Here is a 16,264-nt window from a genome sequence, read left to right on the forward strand (position 1 = left end):
TCAGAAATATAGGAAACAAACCTTAAATATGACAGAAATACAGGAAACAAACAAAATACATGAAATATGACAGAAATACTTCAAACAAACAAAATACAAACATCAGAATTATAGGGAACAAACCTTAAATATGACAGAAATACTGGAAACAAACAAAATACATGACAGAAATAAAGGAAACAAACAAAATACATGAAATATGACAGAAATACAGGAAACAAATAAAATATTCAGCGCAGAAAAACAGGAAGCAAATAAAAGACATGAAATATGACAGAAATGCTGGAAACAAACAAAATACACATGACAAAAAAACAGGAAACAAACAAAATACAGCAAGCTTTATGAATAACAAGAGCACCGCTAGGCGGAGCATTATATGCCCGAAAGTGTTGTTTTTTTTTTAGTAAGGATGAAGCATTTGTAACACATGGGAATTTGCTGTTCATCCTATAAAATTTTACAGCTGTAGGTTGATTAATACTTACGTTATTAATAATGAACTTAACCTTTGACCTTGTGACACCAAAATCAATAGGGGTCTTCTACCTTATATGGACAATCATCCTAAGAAGTTTGAATATTGTGGGCCAATTGGAACTTTAATTATGCTCTAGAAACTGTTTTCAGTATTAAGGTAAAAGTGACTTTGACCATGTGACCCCAAAATCAATAGGGGTCTTCTACCCAATATGGACAATCATCCTATGAAGTTTGAATATTGTGGGCCAAATGGAACTTACGTTATGCTCCAGAAACTGTTTTTGGTTTTAAGGTAATTGTGACCTTGACCTTTGACCTAGTGACCCCAAAATCAATAGGGGTCTTTTGCCCAATATGGACAATCATCCTATGAAGTTTGAATATTGTGGGCCAAATGGAACTTAAGTTATGCATCCAGAAACTGTTTTCAGTTTTAAGGATATAGTGACCTTGACCCTTGTCCTTTTGACCCCAATATCAATAGGGGTCTTCTACCCAATATGGACAATCATCCTATGAAGTTTGAACACTTTGGGCAAAATGGAACTTAAGTAATGCTCCAGAAACTGTTTCCAGTATCAAGGTAATAGTGACCTTGACCTTGTAACCCCAAAATCAATAGGGGTCTTCTACCCAATATGGACAATCATCCTATGAAGTTTGAACATTGTGGGTCAATTGGAACTTAAGTTATGCTCCGGAAACTGTTTTCAGTATCAAGGTAATAGTGACCTTGACCTTTGACCTTGTGACCCCAAAATCAATAGGGGTCTTTTACACAATATGGACAATCATCCTATGAAGTTTGAACATTGTGGGTCGAATGGAACTTAAGTTATGCTCCGGAAACTGTTTTCAGTTTTAAGGTCATAGTGACCTTTGACCTCAAAATCAATAGGGGTCTTCTACCAAATATGGACAACCATCCTATGAAGTTTGAACATTGTGGGCCAAATGGAACTTAAGTTATGCTCCGGAAACTGTTTTCAGTATCAAGGAAATAGTGACCTTGACCTTTGACCTTGTGACCCCAAAATCAATAGGGGTCTTCTACCCAATATGGACAATCATCCTATGAAGTTTGAACATTGTGGGTCGAATGGAACTTAAGTTATGCTCCGGAAACTGTTTTCAGTTTTAAGGTCATAGTGACCTTGACCTTTGACCCCAAAATCAATAGGGGTCTTCTACCCAATATGGACAATCATCCAATGAAGTTTGAACATTGTGGGTCAATTGGAACTTAAGTTATGCTCCGGAAACTGTTTTCAGTTTTAAGGTCATAGTGACCTTGACCTTTGACCTTTTGACCCCAAAATCAATAGGGGTCTTCTACCCAATATGGGCAATCATCCTATAAAGTTTGAACATTGTGGGCCAAATCGAACTTAAGTTATGCTCCGGAAACCAAATTGCTAACAGACGGACGGACAGACGGACGGACGGACAGACAGACAGACGGACGCCAGGGGGTATAACATAATATGCCCTTTCGGGCATATAAAAATACAACAATATTTTCAGCTACCTTTTATTGAAAACATTTCAAAAAGAAACATTTGTTAAAAGTAGACAACAATTCAACAATAAAATATTTGTTTAAAATAACTGTATTATTAATGGCAGCTCTAATTTCATCTTGTGTTTTTTATACTTAAATATAACAATGGGATATAACTGATATCACACAGTTTGAAACTGATTGAAAATATAGATTTGTGGTTCCCATTCCTTATATCAAAAGAAAATGCCTAGCAAAATAAAACACATAATATATAACCTCACTTCAAAATACAAATCATCAGTTTGGTTATTTTTTGGTAAGGCCTGACTAGTTCAAATGCAACATACTAGAATTTTACTCATATTGATTGTAAATTTAATTGATTTCACCCATTTTTCACGCTCTTAATAAAATATATAATTTTACAATGTCATTGGGGTATTTTCCAGACACGCTAAAGCTAAAATTAGAATAACCTTTTTGAACATTCTAAAATACTAAAACAATGAGATTGTATATGAAAATAGTTTCTGTTCCTATCATAAACCAGAGTCGCTTAGAAATTTGTTTACAACATGTATAAATTGTCGAGGTTTTTCGGAGTGTACCCAGTGACCTGCCCCTGGTATATGCTGTATCTCAGCTAATGGAAATAAAGATTTAATCACTGGATAATGCTTCTCTCTGAAACAAATACAACATACGTGAATTACTAAAATTTTAAAACTGAAAAATATTATGAGACATACTTTTAACAACAATAAACTTAATGTACCAGCTATATTTTTTTCAAGGGGTGCCCAGTGGTTAAGGTTGTTGACTTTAAACCACTTGACCTTCAAAGCTGTGAGTTCGCTTCCTGGCAGGACTTTTGAATCTTTCATGTGAGAAAGCTATCCAGCTAGCTTATGGAACATCAGTGGTTGTACTTCCTGTTTGTGTCTGAAATAATGCATGGAAAGGCACCTGAGGTCATCCTTCACTAGTAAAGCTGAAATGTTGCCTTATGACCTATACTGTGTTGGTGTACCGTAAAACCCAACAAAAGAAACTAAATATTTCTTTCTTCTTTTAGTTGAATTATACAGTCACACTATCATTCACTAAGTGATCACATTAATTTATTTAGTAAGGTTTATCATAATTTTATAACAAGTTTATTAGTCACACACATATTTTGGTAAACAATTACCTGATAAAACTTCTACTAATTTTTGTAACAGTACCATTTTCATTCTTTTCCTCTTATTCTATTATTTGAATGACTTTGCCAAAGATCATCACCAAACCCCTAACCTGGAGCTTATTTGGTGAATGCTTGACCACAAGACTTATGCTGGGGATTTCATCTTCCCATTGCTTTTTGTATTATTCAAGAAAGTTATTCAGATTAGTACTGTAAGGTTATTTACAAAATTCAGAAATAAAGCTTGCCAGTTTATCACTGAAACAACTACATGTATTTTACTTTGGAACATAACATAATAACACAATATATGTACAAGCAGCCAGCCCCCCTATCATACCCAAAAAGTTAAAATACATTAAGCCGGGTGAACTAATCAATCCATAACCATTTTATTTTAATTCACCTCACCTGATATAATCTGACTCTGAACCTCCTACAAACAAGCACCTGCCATAGTATTGTTCATCCTCAAACTCTGGAAATGATGCCAGTTCTTTGTGGTTGTTAATTATAGCATCTAGGTTACATTTCCAGGTAAGTTTGTTATCACGTATAGTAAGATTTGATGCCAGAAAATGTCTCATTGCCTCGTCTGATAGTAAAATACATGTATATTAATTTGTTATACGAAAAATATCTGACTCAATGACAATATATTTATTTGATTTTGGTCTCCAGCCCGTATACATTACAAGCATGGCATGATGACTCACTGTTAAACAGTTGTAAGATTGTGGGTAGTAAGAGCTGATATAAATGATATTGATGTATCCTCTATATTTTTCTCTCGAACAATTACTGGTACATGTTTGAAAAATTCCAAACATTTTTGCTAAAAATAATTAAATATCTAGGCATCATGAAAAAATTCTCCTTAAACATATACAAAAGCAGGTCTCCATGTCTAAAACTATGCTGTCCTTATATAAATGAACATATTTCAAATCAGTGATGACAAAAGTGGTCAGGAAAAAATCATTAAAATTAATAAACATGCACAACTGTTTTCATTGAAAAAGCTATACATATGCAGCATGTATGTAGATAATATATAACGTCATGATTATCCTAGGACAGTATTCAAAAAATGTTTACTTTGCCAAATTTAGGCTTCCAGAATAAACAGTTCAACTTTGACACTTTTTGAAAAAATTAGATAGCATATATATGACAAGGTCAGTGCCATGAGCCTGATTTTTTTTTTCAAATATTTCTTAAATAAATAATGTTTAAAAACAATGTAATACAAAACTTAAATAAAATTTCAACAATTGACATATGTTACTCATACAGACTTACTTGTACAGCTATAGCTAGGTCGTCTAGCACCTGACGTCTAACTTGTGACATGGCAGGGTTCGAGTCTTCAGTGTTTGCATCAATAAAAGACAACGAAATCCTCAACATAGCCTCTAGGTATGCTGGTGTTTTATTCACGTTTGGACTCATTGCTGGCGACACGTCCACCACTACCAGACCAGATACTCTCTCTGGCTGAAATAGTTACCATGACAACTTATTTAAGAAAAATGCAGTAACAAGACATCCTATACTGTTCACAGTATAATACAAGAGCGATCAGTAATCACATGTGTCGCCTCATGATGGCCAATTTTATGTTGGGACAAAGTTTGTGACAGACGGACAGACAGTGCACAACTAGACTTGGTACTGATCATTCCTGTAAAGTTTGGATAAAATTGCACCAGTAGTTTATGAGGAGTTGTCCGGACAAGCTTTTGTGTATCACAGAAAAAAACACCTTTTTATCAAAGGGCCATAACTCGGCCAAAAATCATTCAACCGGAAAACCCGTGCAATATGCACAAGAGTTTGAGCTACAGATCAATCCTGTAAAGTTTCATTGAAATTGCTTTAGTGGTATAAGAGAAGTAGTCCAGACAAATTTTAAAAATAAAAGTTATTCAAGGGCCATAACTCTGACAAAAATCATTGAACCAGAAAATGCTGATAATATGCACAACTAAACATGGTACTGATCATTCCTGTAAAGTTTGGATGAAATTGCACCAGTAGTTTATGAGGAGTAGTCCGGACAAGCTTTTGTGTATCTGGCAACACACAGAAAAAAACCTCTTTTATCAAAGGGCCATAACTCGCCCAAAAATCATTCAACCGGAAAACCCTTGCAATATGCGCAAGGACTTGAGCTACAGATCAATCCTGTAAAGTTTCATTGAAAAATTGCATTAGTGGTATAAGAGGAGTAGTCCGGACAAACTTTAAAATTAAAAAAAATTATTAAAGGGCCATAACTCTGACAAAAATCATTGAACCGGAAAATGCTGACAATATGCACAACTAGACTTGGTACTGATCGTCCTGTAAAGTTCGGATGAAATTGCACCAGTAGTTTATGAGGAGTAGTCCCGGACAAGTTTTTGGTGACGGACGGACGGACGGACAGACGACGGACAGACAGACGACGGAGAAGTGATCCCTATATGTCGCCACTACTCCGTAGAGGCGACACAAAAATCTCTATGAATATCTATAAACAAGAACAGTTCATGTGTTTTTGCATTTATTTCCTCATCATCATCCTACTTGCAGCAGCTGAATCAACTCCTGCAAGCAGTGCAGCGCAAAATCAGCTGGTTTTGTCCAGATTTAAAGATGGACAAGTCCATTTAAGATACAACCTAAAATTTATCTGCTTGACTTGATTAATTCATCAACATAAAAGTACACACTTGACTTTTACCTCCAAGCACAAATCTGATTTATTACTTCCCTGTACACATCTTATTCATTTCCCCACTTCACAAATGGACTACATATTTGTAACTACATGTATATGCTACAAGACCTTCTGGTCAACTCAATATGTACAGCCTTAGACTGTGAATCAGGCGACCCTGGTTCGATTCAAGGACAGTGCGTCACTTTCGTGATTTATCATGAACTTCTTTCTACAGTCATTTGCACTGTACATCTGCTCTGGCATGTATAGAAGTTTAATATCAATTCCTTGCAAAAGTGAAGGCAACAAGTAGTGGTAAACTGCTTAACAGTCTGTCCAGAAGCAACGGGGTGGCTGAACTGTGCTCTGGAAACTGCAATGTGGCTTACTGCTGTGATCCGGAGTGTAAACTAACCAACACCACCACTATATATAGTGTTTACTTGAATCTCGTATCAGCTGATAATAACATCAATATAAACAAGACCTGTCTGTGAACAGCACAAATCCACCACTTTCCTCAGTGCTGGATAGTTCAATAAAATCAACATAAAAAAGGGGGAATAATTCTGCTAATGTTTTTAGCAAATTTACTTGCCCTTGATAGTTAACAAATATTTCAAGTTTGAAGTGAATACTTTAATAGAGAAGAAGGCAAATATTCTAAGTAACAAGAGCCACCGCCGGGCGGGGGCAACGCTCAACTTTTTACTTTTTTTAAACGCAAACATAGAAAGGTTTGAACATATCTTAACGTTTCCTTTTTATAAATTTAGTTGGTCTGTCTTGTCACATTAGTTTTGTTTATATTTTTTGTATATATATATGAATAGAAACATTACGCAATTTCTAAAAATAGCAACATTACGCAATTTCTAAAAATAGCAACATGACGCAATTTCTAAAATAGAAACAATGACGCAATTTCTAAAAATAGCAACAATGACTCAATTTCTAAAAATAGCAACAATGACGCATTTTCTAAAAATAGCAACAATGACGCAATTTCTAAAAAAAGCAACAATGACGCAATTTCTAAAAATAGAAACAATGACGCAATTTCTAAAAATAGAAACATTACGCAATTTCAAAAAATAGCAACTATGACGCAATTTCTAAAAATTGAAACTATGACGCGATTTCTAAAAAATGAAACAATGACGCAATTTCTAAAAATAGAAAATATGACGCAATTTCTAAAAATGGCAACAATGACGCATTTTCTAAAAATGGCAACAATGATGCAATTTCTAAAAATGGCAACAATGACGCAATTTCTAAAAAATGGCAAACAATGAACGCAATTTTCTAAAAATAGCAACAATGACGCAATTTCTAAAAAATAGCGAAACAATGACACAATTTCTAAAAATAGCAAAAATGACGCAATTTCTAAAAATAGCAAAAATGACGCAATTTCTAAAAATAGAAACAATGACGCAATTTCTAAAAAAACAGAAACAATGACGCAATTCTATAAATAGAAACTATGACGCAATTCTTGTTGTTGTTGTTGTAAATATATATATACACACACACACACATACACACACACACACACACACCAATAAATATATAATTATATGGTCATTTAATGCACAAATCTGAGAAAAATTCAGTAATTTTAACCTTCAAGGTCAAGGTCATTAAAGAGCCAAGCAAATTTGGGTTTGATAAACAACGAGGTCTGGACCTTAAGAATGTTCTGTTATAATATGAAAGTTGATCCCTTCAATAATTAGCAAAGTTACAGTCAGTTACCGCCAAAACAATGAAAATTTCAATATATTTGACCTTCAAAGACAATGTCATTAATGAGTGAAGGTCAAGGTCTTTCGGTATATTTTTAACAGTTATCTTTGAAGATTATTATGTTCAAGTTTCAAGACAATCCATTCAAAAATAACAAAGTTACAGCCAATAATAGCCAAAAAAATAAAATTTCAATAATTTGACCTTCAAGTCAAGGTCATTTATCAGTGAAGGTCAAGGTCTGTCTAGTTATTTCAAGGGATATCCCTGAAGATAATTATGTTCAAGTTTGAAGACAATCATTCAAAAATAACAAAGTTACAGCCAATAATAGCCAAAAAATGAAAATTTCAATAATTTGAGCTTCAAATCAAGGTCATTTATGAGTGAAGGTCAAGGTCTGGCGGGTTATTTTTAAGGGATATCCTTGAAGAATTATTATGTTCAAGTTTGAAGACAATCCATTCAAAAAATAACAAAGTTACAGCAATAACAGCATGAAACAAGCAAAAATTGGACTTTTAACCTTGAAGGTCAAGGTCATTTATGGATGAAGGTCAAGGTTAGTGTGGTCTACTGAAAGGTCTTGTCCCAAGGGTTGTTGTGGCCAAGTATGAAGACAATACACCAAGAAATAAAAAAGTTATGATCCAGGTACAAGTTTGCGGACGGGAACGGCAACGGCAAAAAGTAGACCTAAAAATGCATTCCAATTTGAATGAAAGTTTTCCAATTTTGAAGTGATTAACAGGTTTTGATCAATTGACCTTAGAAGTAACAAGCAATTATCATAGTATTGCAAGCAATCCATAAGTCCCCTACCGATTAGAACCCCAGCAACATTCTGATGGGCCATTGGCCATTCAATTTTACCAGTGAATGAATGACATGAATGAACTTAAATCTTTTGAGTTCTAAGTTTGTCTATATCACAGTAATGTGTTAAGTTTCCCTGCCTAGTAAGGAAATTATATTTATACAACCTTGTCATATTATTACGATGTGGGATTTGAAAGTAAATCCTATAATGAATGAAGAAGTTGGAATAAAAAATACCAATTTCTCAAAAAAGAAAATCTACGTTCAAGGGGGATATAATTCTGGAAATAGTCTTGCTAGAGTATTAAACCTTCTCAAAAATGTTGAGTGATAATAAGAAACATATATATGAAGTTTGAAGTTGATACATTAGGAAATAAAGAAGTTATTTAAAAAAGACAAAAAAAATGTTTTTATAAAAATTCTAAGTCCAAGGGAGGTAATTCTGATATTTTTTTTGCTAGAGTTGTAAACCTTGTCACATATGTTTTGCTTGATGACCAGAAACTTATATTTAAAGTTTGAAGTAAACACCTTAAGAAATAAAGAACTTATAGTGAAAAAGCTGATATATCTTGAAATTCAGGCTATTTGTTGCCATGGCAACCAGAATTTTCAACACAGGAAGAAAAGAAAAAGATGTACATAATCTCCAGGCTGCCATCTACCCATATTTCAAGTTTCATTAAAATATTTTTCGTACTTTTTTAGTTATCACTGGATCCAGTTTGTGTATTAAATTTACCATATTTTCAGACTATTTGTTGCCATAGCAACCATAATTTTCAACATAGGAACAAAAGAAAAAGACGTGCATAATCTCCATATTGCCATCTATCCATATATCAAGTTTCATAAAAAATATTATTAGTACTTTTTGGACAGACAGACAGGCGGACGGAAAGACCGGTAGGGGACGGAAAAGATAAGTAAAAACAGGGAATAGAACTTTGCAGAAATACAATTTTAGGATTATCTGCCTTTCTGAAATGTGTCATAATTTGATAGTGAACATGTATAATAAGTTTGAAGTGAAAAGCTTTTATAGTTTCTCAGAAAATAGACCTTAGCAAAAAGGTTAATCAGGGCTAAAAAATTAATATAATTATAAAAGTTGAAGAGGGGGCATAACTTTGCATAAAATCATTTTAGTATTAACTGCCATTAAGAAATGGTGTACATGTACTTTTATGACAATATAAACTTGAATGTCAAGTTTGAAGTGAAAAGCTTTGTAGCTTCTAGAAAAATGGACCTTAACAAAAGGGTTAACAAACTCCAACACTGACAAGTAATGCATGACAATAACTCTTTTCTTGAAAAACTGCAGCTAGAAAAAAAACATTTTATCGTCCTTTTAAGTCAAAAGTAATCATATATATGATTAAACATATTTTCTCACATTTGTTAAAGCAGTTGTCATTGCTGTTTTGCCACCCATACTATGACCAATCAAAACAACTTGTTCAAGTTCCTGTTGATCCATCAATCTGAGTACATCATCTCTAAACAGGAAGTAGTTCATCTCCTCTGTATGTGTACTTTCACCATGATTCCTGGCATCTACAGCTAATACCTGTAATAGAATATGAACACTTTCATCTCAGATAAATATGAACACTTGTATCTACAGCTAATACCTGTAATAGAATATGAACACTTTTTTCCCATAGCTAATACCTGTAATAGAATATGAACACTTTCATCAAAAGCTAAACGTGTAATTTAATATGATCACTTTCATCAACAGCTAATGCCTATTGTAGAACATGTACACTTTCAACTTAATTCCTGATATCAACAGCTTATGTGTACAATAACACATAAACAACTTAAGGTCAATTTAGTCAAATTTAGCCTGACAAGTCACTATACTAATGGTTGCTAAATTTCAACATTTTGTTATTGAAATCACTTTCAACATTTATATATAATTAGAAAATTCCAAGCTGGACAAGTCAAGAACCTTAATCTTTAAATTACCTTCCTGCCTGATTTACCAAACACTTTAGCAAGACTCTGCCAGTTCTGTTTTGAGCCCATCATTCCATGTAATATAATGATTGGTTGTAGTTCTAGAGCTCCATCTACCTTCTTTTCGTACGAATAATATGATAGGTTGACAGCATTGCTTAAATATATAAAAAGATCAAAATATACAGAAATTATGTGTACATAGATCTCATATAGTTCCTAACTAAAAGAATTAATATCAGCAGCTGTTCTTTTGTATTTATGTCAGTGGCATGTAGTTAAGTTGGTTGAGCCACAGAACAGTATTTCAAGAGTCCTAGTGAGGCTCCACTTTTCCTAACCCTGTGACATTTGAAGCCTTGTCTTACTAATTGTACTGCGCTACAACATATTGTGCTATTTTGTGTCTGATCCAGAATGAAAATATCTCAGAATCTAGCTTTGGCATGTCAATATATTTTTACTAATTTGGAGCCTAAATGGTTAAATGGTAACTGCAGGGTTTAATTAACGACCACATTCCTCTGTAACCCTGAGAAATTCAAGGCTGAATTTCATTATAGCTGGAGAGCATGTCAATATTCAGACCTGTTCACTATTTAGGGGAGATAATGTGTAAGAGACCAGATAGTTTAGTCAGTAAAGCTGCGAAAATGTATTCCAAGGGTCTCTGTGATGTTGCACATTTTTTTCACCCTGCAACATTTCATATCATGAAGTAGAACTTTTTACCACTAATAATGATGTAACAAAATGTACATTAACAAGATTTTACCTATTTGATGACATCTTCCTACTTTCTAAACATCTCGCACAGCACTGGATTAGCTGATGCCTTTTCAACAGGGCTCGAAAAAACATCCTTGCTAAGTTTGTACCAGCAAAACCTAAATCACAGAGATAAAATATATAATTAATGATCAGAAATACAGAAATAATTTTGATATATGATATAATTCTCTACAAAATCGTTTGTAAATTGTACAGAAGATGAAGGTAGAGAAAGATAGGGATTTTTTTCTGCACATTTTAATATTTACCATGTTAAACAAATGTTAACAACCACTTTAAACAGATTTAGCACAGTTATATTAATTTACTAATATACGTATATTAAATGCATGAATGTCATTTAATAATCGTATGCGCTAGCGACAACAATTGGTAAATGGGCCAACTTTTTTATCCGAAAATGTTTCAGACGAAATACTGCTAAACTTACTGAATATCGTAGTCTGTAGATAGTATCGAACAATAGCTTCTATGATTTTACATATAAATCATGCAATAGCTAATCTTTAAGTTTTGAAAGCAAATTCAGCAATCAAAAGTCCTTACAGAAAAAAATAAACAAAAGATAATAGAAAATCACCTTGCACAGATCCTTAGGTTGTGTACTACTAAATTTATTCGTCTTCTATAGATTTAACACCTCTATTTAGAAGTCAGACCCCTGGCTATACCCACAGGCACGAGTATCGGACCTGGGAAGAAAAAATATGACCAGATTGATAAAAAAAAACCTGTGTTCATCTTAAAAGTGTCAAAAAAAACAACAAAAAAAATGTAAATAATGACCCCTTTAAAATATACTATAAGTTAAGTTAAGTTAAGTTAACTTATAGTATATTTTTAAAGGGGGTCATTATTTACATTTGGGGGGGGGGGGGGTGACACTTTTAAGATGAACACAGGTTTTTTTTATCAATCTGGTCATATTTTTTCTTCCCAGGTCCGATACTCGTGCCTGTGGCTATACCTAGCTTTTACCATCAAGTCTCAATATACTTTATTGAAACGTGATGGTAGAATGCATTTTTTTATTTATGTAAAAATTGTTTTAAAACCGGTTTTATTGTTGTAACTGATGTCCTAACTAAAGAGACTTCAGCCAACAGGATTTATAGTACTGTCGCACAACGTAAAAATAATTGTATTACTTCACATTCGCTGGGATTGAAGGACATCATCCACTTGCATTCCCATTCCTGGAGTCGATCAAGGTATTCTTGGAGAGCTAAGTTGCGCCAGCTTCTGATTTGATTCTTCTGTTAATCAGACTGTCATGCAGCTGGTGGAAGTCACGCACCTTTATAGGTCGTTGATGTAAAGGAGGAATAGCAATGGACCTAACACTGTGCCCTGGGGACAGGGGTACCCTGGATGTCACCGGGGAGGATGCTGACGCGTGGCCTTCAACGACGACCTGTTGGCTGCGGTCAGACAGGGAGCTCTGGACCCAGCTTCGGGCTGTCCCTCTGATGCCGTAGTAGTCCACCTTGAAGTGGAGTCATTGGTGAGGCACAACATTGAACGCCTCACTGAAGTCTAGTAGTATATAGCGTCTACTTTGTTCCCCTTGGTCCAAGGGTTGTTTTCTAAATCCATGTTGTTGATTTGATAGGATATTGTCATGGTCAATGTGTTTCATTATTTGGCTATGTAGGATGTGTCCTGGGAGTTTGCTGCATACTGATGTGAGGGAGATGGGCCTGTTGTTGGCGGGGTTGCTGCGGTCACATTTTCTTGAAGATAGGTGATGCATTTGCCTTCTTCCAGGCTGAAGGTACGGCCTCTTTGTTGCAGAGAGGCGTTGAACAAGAGGGTGAAAGCAGAGTAGTGTCTTTAGCATAGTCTTTAAGGAATTGTGTCGGTATGTTGTCATAATTATGTATATCGTATTTAAATATTAAGATATTTTTGATAGAGTGTTTACATGGACGTATATTATGTCCAAGCCCCAAATACATTAATAAACAGACATATATGCATACACCTCTTTTCCTACGCCAAATACATGATTCTTCAAACTATCATTTCCCTCATAGCATTATACTACGGAATAAACTCCCAAGCTTCATTGCCACCCTGACCAACTTAACATCTGCGGATGTTTCCAAATTCAAAATTTCACCATTTTTCGTGTTTAAATGTTGAATTCTGCTTAAGCCGGTGCTAACGGGCGTGGACGGTAACTTGCACATTGAACAGGCTCAATCGAACCGAGCCTGCAACATTGTCAATTTGCCCGTATTGGGCTTTCTTTAGGATTCTGTTTTTCTCTATTTTAAGTCAGTTCAAACGGGCAGTAGTAGTATTGCAGTACTAATCATGTTCCCAATTATTTTTACTTTTTATCATGTATCTACTATTAACATTTTAACCATGACTAGAATACTTTTTTTAGTCTCACTTTTCCACAGGACCTCAAGGCAAGGAGCCCAGTCCATTACGATGGCGTACATGTCAACATTTAGACAGAAGGCGGCCCTAGAAACTTTTAAATGAGAATGAAAAAGATTAATTTAAGAAGGCTTAAAAAATTATAGAATTATTTACATGCGTTTACTCAAAACAGTTTTTTTTGTCAAATGTAAGAGCAATTTAAAATGAATTATGCTGAAATATGAGTAATGCTCAGCCTTATTGGATTGATTAAGTGTTGTGGTTTTAAAATTAAGTGTTGGGTACGTCACAAAATCAAGAGGTAGACTGTTCCACTGGAAAACTGTCCTCAGAGAGAATAATAACTTGTAGCAGTTTGTTCAACTTTGTTGAAGCTGAGATGGATGTGCACGTGTAGCTCAATATTTCATAAAAGTAACTATATTCGCACAACCATGTCAATGGCAAGAGGTTATGATTAATTAACTAACTCACTGGTGCACACGTTTTTAAATGACACGGCGCCTGGAGGCTCTCCAACGCAGATCTTTGTCAGATTCTAATTAATCGTTTGTTTTTTATTTAGTCGGGGGAATGTGTCAGTCTTCGGATGCATTGCCTATTTTTTCGGACAAATCTACCGAGGGGTTTCTAAATTAACCCCCTTTAAATTTTCGCTTTAAAAAAAGAATGATTTGATTAAATGGGCTTTAGATTTTTCCACCTAGTTTTTTGAACCCCTTTAAAGAATAATTCTTTTCATAAAGGGTATTTTGTCTATTTTTTTTATGTAGATTTTTCCTCCTTATGGCGTAGAGAACGTCAACCTTTTTTAAAAAAATTAAAGATATTTGACCTTCTGCTCGCACTATACACAGATTCATAATTTCAAATATCTGTTATTTTTGAACCCATTATAAATGTTAAAGATTTTCTATGTCAAGTCGAAATATTTAATTTTCATATTAATCTATGTAAAGATCTGAAACCCTAAGACATTTTCCTAGAAGTAATATGCAAACTTTGTGACAAACCAGCAATTTACTCGTTACGACTACATGTACTGGAGGGCATCAGGTAGTCCTGTTACTAGGACAGCCTTGTTCGATTATTGGGCGAAGTGAATTTTTTCTGTGACATATATTCTCAAACATACAATGAGTGCAATGGTCATTTGTCTCTCACCGCTGATTCAGAAATTAAACGGGGTTAAAGTCAGTCACTGCAGACACATTTACAATGACTTATACCAGACCGCCGAGATATTACCAACAGGTGTTTATACATGTATTGGCGTTAAAAATCTGACAAAAATTATTTTACCATCAAACTAAATCGAAAGCCAAATCTGCATTTTTCACCTCTATATTTATTTATTTATTTATTTATTTATTTATTTATTTATTTATTTATTTATTTACTCACTCACTCACTCACTCACTCACTCACTCACTCACTCACCAACTCACTCACTCACTCACCATCTCACTCACCAAATCATTCATCACTCACTCACTCACTCACTCACTTATTTCCCGATACTTATGTCACTTTAATGGCTGAGGCATAAGCATTGCAGCCACCGCTTATGCTTGCGTGATCGTAAAAGGCGACTAAATGGGTTCGAACAACTGGAGTCTATATATGCATCTCTAAGTTCCAGCAGTTGAGTTACCTTTGACCCTTGGTGTTGCTTTGGAGTTTGTTACATCCGATGTTAGCCAAACTCATATTTCCTGTTTCGGCGCCATATGACCGTGTTGGTGCGACAAACTAACTAAATGGATCTCAACACGTCCATGTTTTATACTCACAGGATATGTTTTAAATGATTTTCCCTATACTTCATCATTTAAATTGTTGTTTCTTTTTTTCTGATTGCCCGGGATCATTGAGTCCAATAATTGTAAGCTTTAATTTGGAATTTTGAAGCTTAAAGGGACTCTACTTTGGTACTTTGGGTGTTAGAGATGACGAGAATGGAAAATATTGTGCCATTTGATGTACCCCCCCCCCCTTTTGCCAGAAAAATCATTTCATTGTGCAAAAAGATATCAACATTCACACACACAAAAATCGATATTCAATTAAGATTTGAGTATCTTTGTATGTATCTTTAAATCATTTGCAGATTTTTCCTTTTTAATTATGGCTAAATGAAAGAATTACAAATCTTATTTATTTATCTTATTTTTTAAGACTTTTTACCCCAGTGGCTACTCAGACGCTAGGACGTACATTTTATTACCTCTCAATTAAACCGAATCTGCAATGTTCTCATTTCAATGTTTTCCTAATTTTGTATTCATCAAGGAAATATTTCGAATTATTTTATCTTTAATTTTGTAAATCATATATTCATTGTGACATGATTTTCTAACATATAATTTTAATACAATGTACACAATGACTATCCTTTAATCAACATTTTGAGACCATACCATACACTGGTAATAATTTAACACGCAAGACGCTAATCATTATTTCCCCTTGCTAATACCGACGCTTCACGGTTAAGGTAAATCAATACAGAGTCGTTTTCCCCAAATGGTATACAGAGCAACAAACCAAATGGATTTGTCGATATATAAATACAGGTAAAGGGACTCCGTGATGAAACACCGCCGATCAATAAGGAAAGGCCACAGCAGAAACGTAAAAACATATTATTTAG

The 16,264-nt window shown here is 34.4% G+C and overlaps 1 protein-coding gene across 1 annotated transcript; it reads right to left on the reverse strand.

Annotated features, from left to right (window-relative positions):
• Positions 1 to 2,000: 2,000 nt before the first annotated feature.
• Positions 2,001 to 11,324, reverse strand: LOC132748434 (protein ABHD11-like). The gene is made up of 6 exons (XM_060738045.1): positions 11,201 to 11,324; positions 10,435 to 10,582; positions 9,854 to 10,027; positions 4,475 to 4,670; positions 3,585 to 3,768; positions 2,001 to 2,671 (listed from the first exon to the last, which is right to left on the reverse strand). The coding sequence occupies exons 1-6, from the start codon at positions 11,284 to 11,286 to the stop codon at positions 2,527 to 2,529; spliced, it is 933 nt and encodes a 310-aa protein (XP_060594028.1). The 5' UTR covers positions 11,287 to 11,324; the 3' UTR covers positions 2,001 to 2,526.
• Between the last annotated feature and the right edge of the window lie 4,940 nt (positions 11,325 to 16,264).

The sequence above is a fragment of the Ruditapes philippinarum genome, unplaced genomic scaffold, assembly GCF_026571515.1.
Source record: "Ruditapes philippinarum isolate M1 unplaced genomic scaffold, ASM2657151v2 ctg14598_1_1_1_1, whole genome shotgun sequence".
Lineage (NCBI taxonomy): Eukaryota > Metazoa > Mollusca > Bivalvia > Venerida > Veneridae > Ruditapes > Ruditapes philippinarum.

Coding starts and splice junctions, on each gene's coding strand:
- LOC132748434 (XM_060738045.1), bottom strand. CDS start 11,286: ATGTTTTTTCGAGCCCTGTTGAAAAGGCATCAGCTAATCCAGTGCTGT. Junction 10,583..11,200: donor AGGAAGATGTCATCAAATAG/GTAAAATCTTGT, acceptor TATATATTTAAG/CAATGCTGTCAACCTATCAT. Junction 10,028..10,434: donor TTGGTAAATCAGGCAGGAAG/GTAATTTAAAGA, acceptor ATTCTATTACAG/GTATTAGCTGTAGATGCCAG.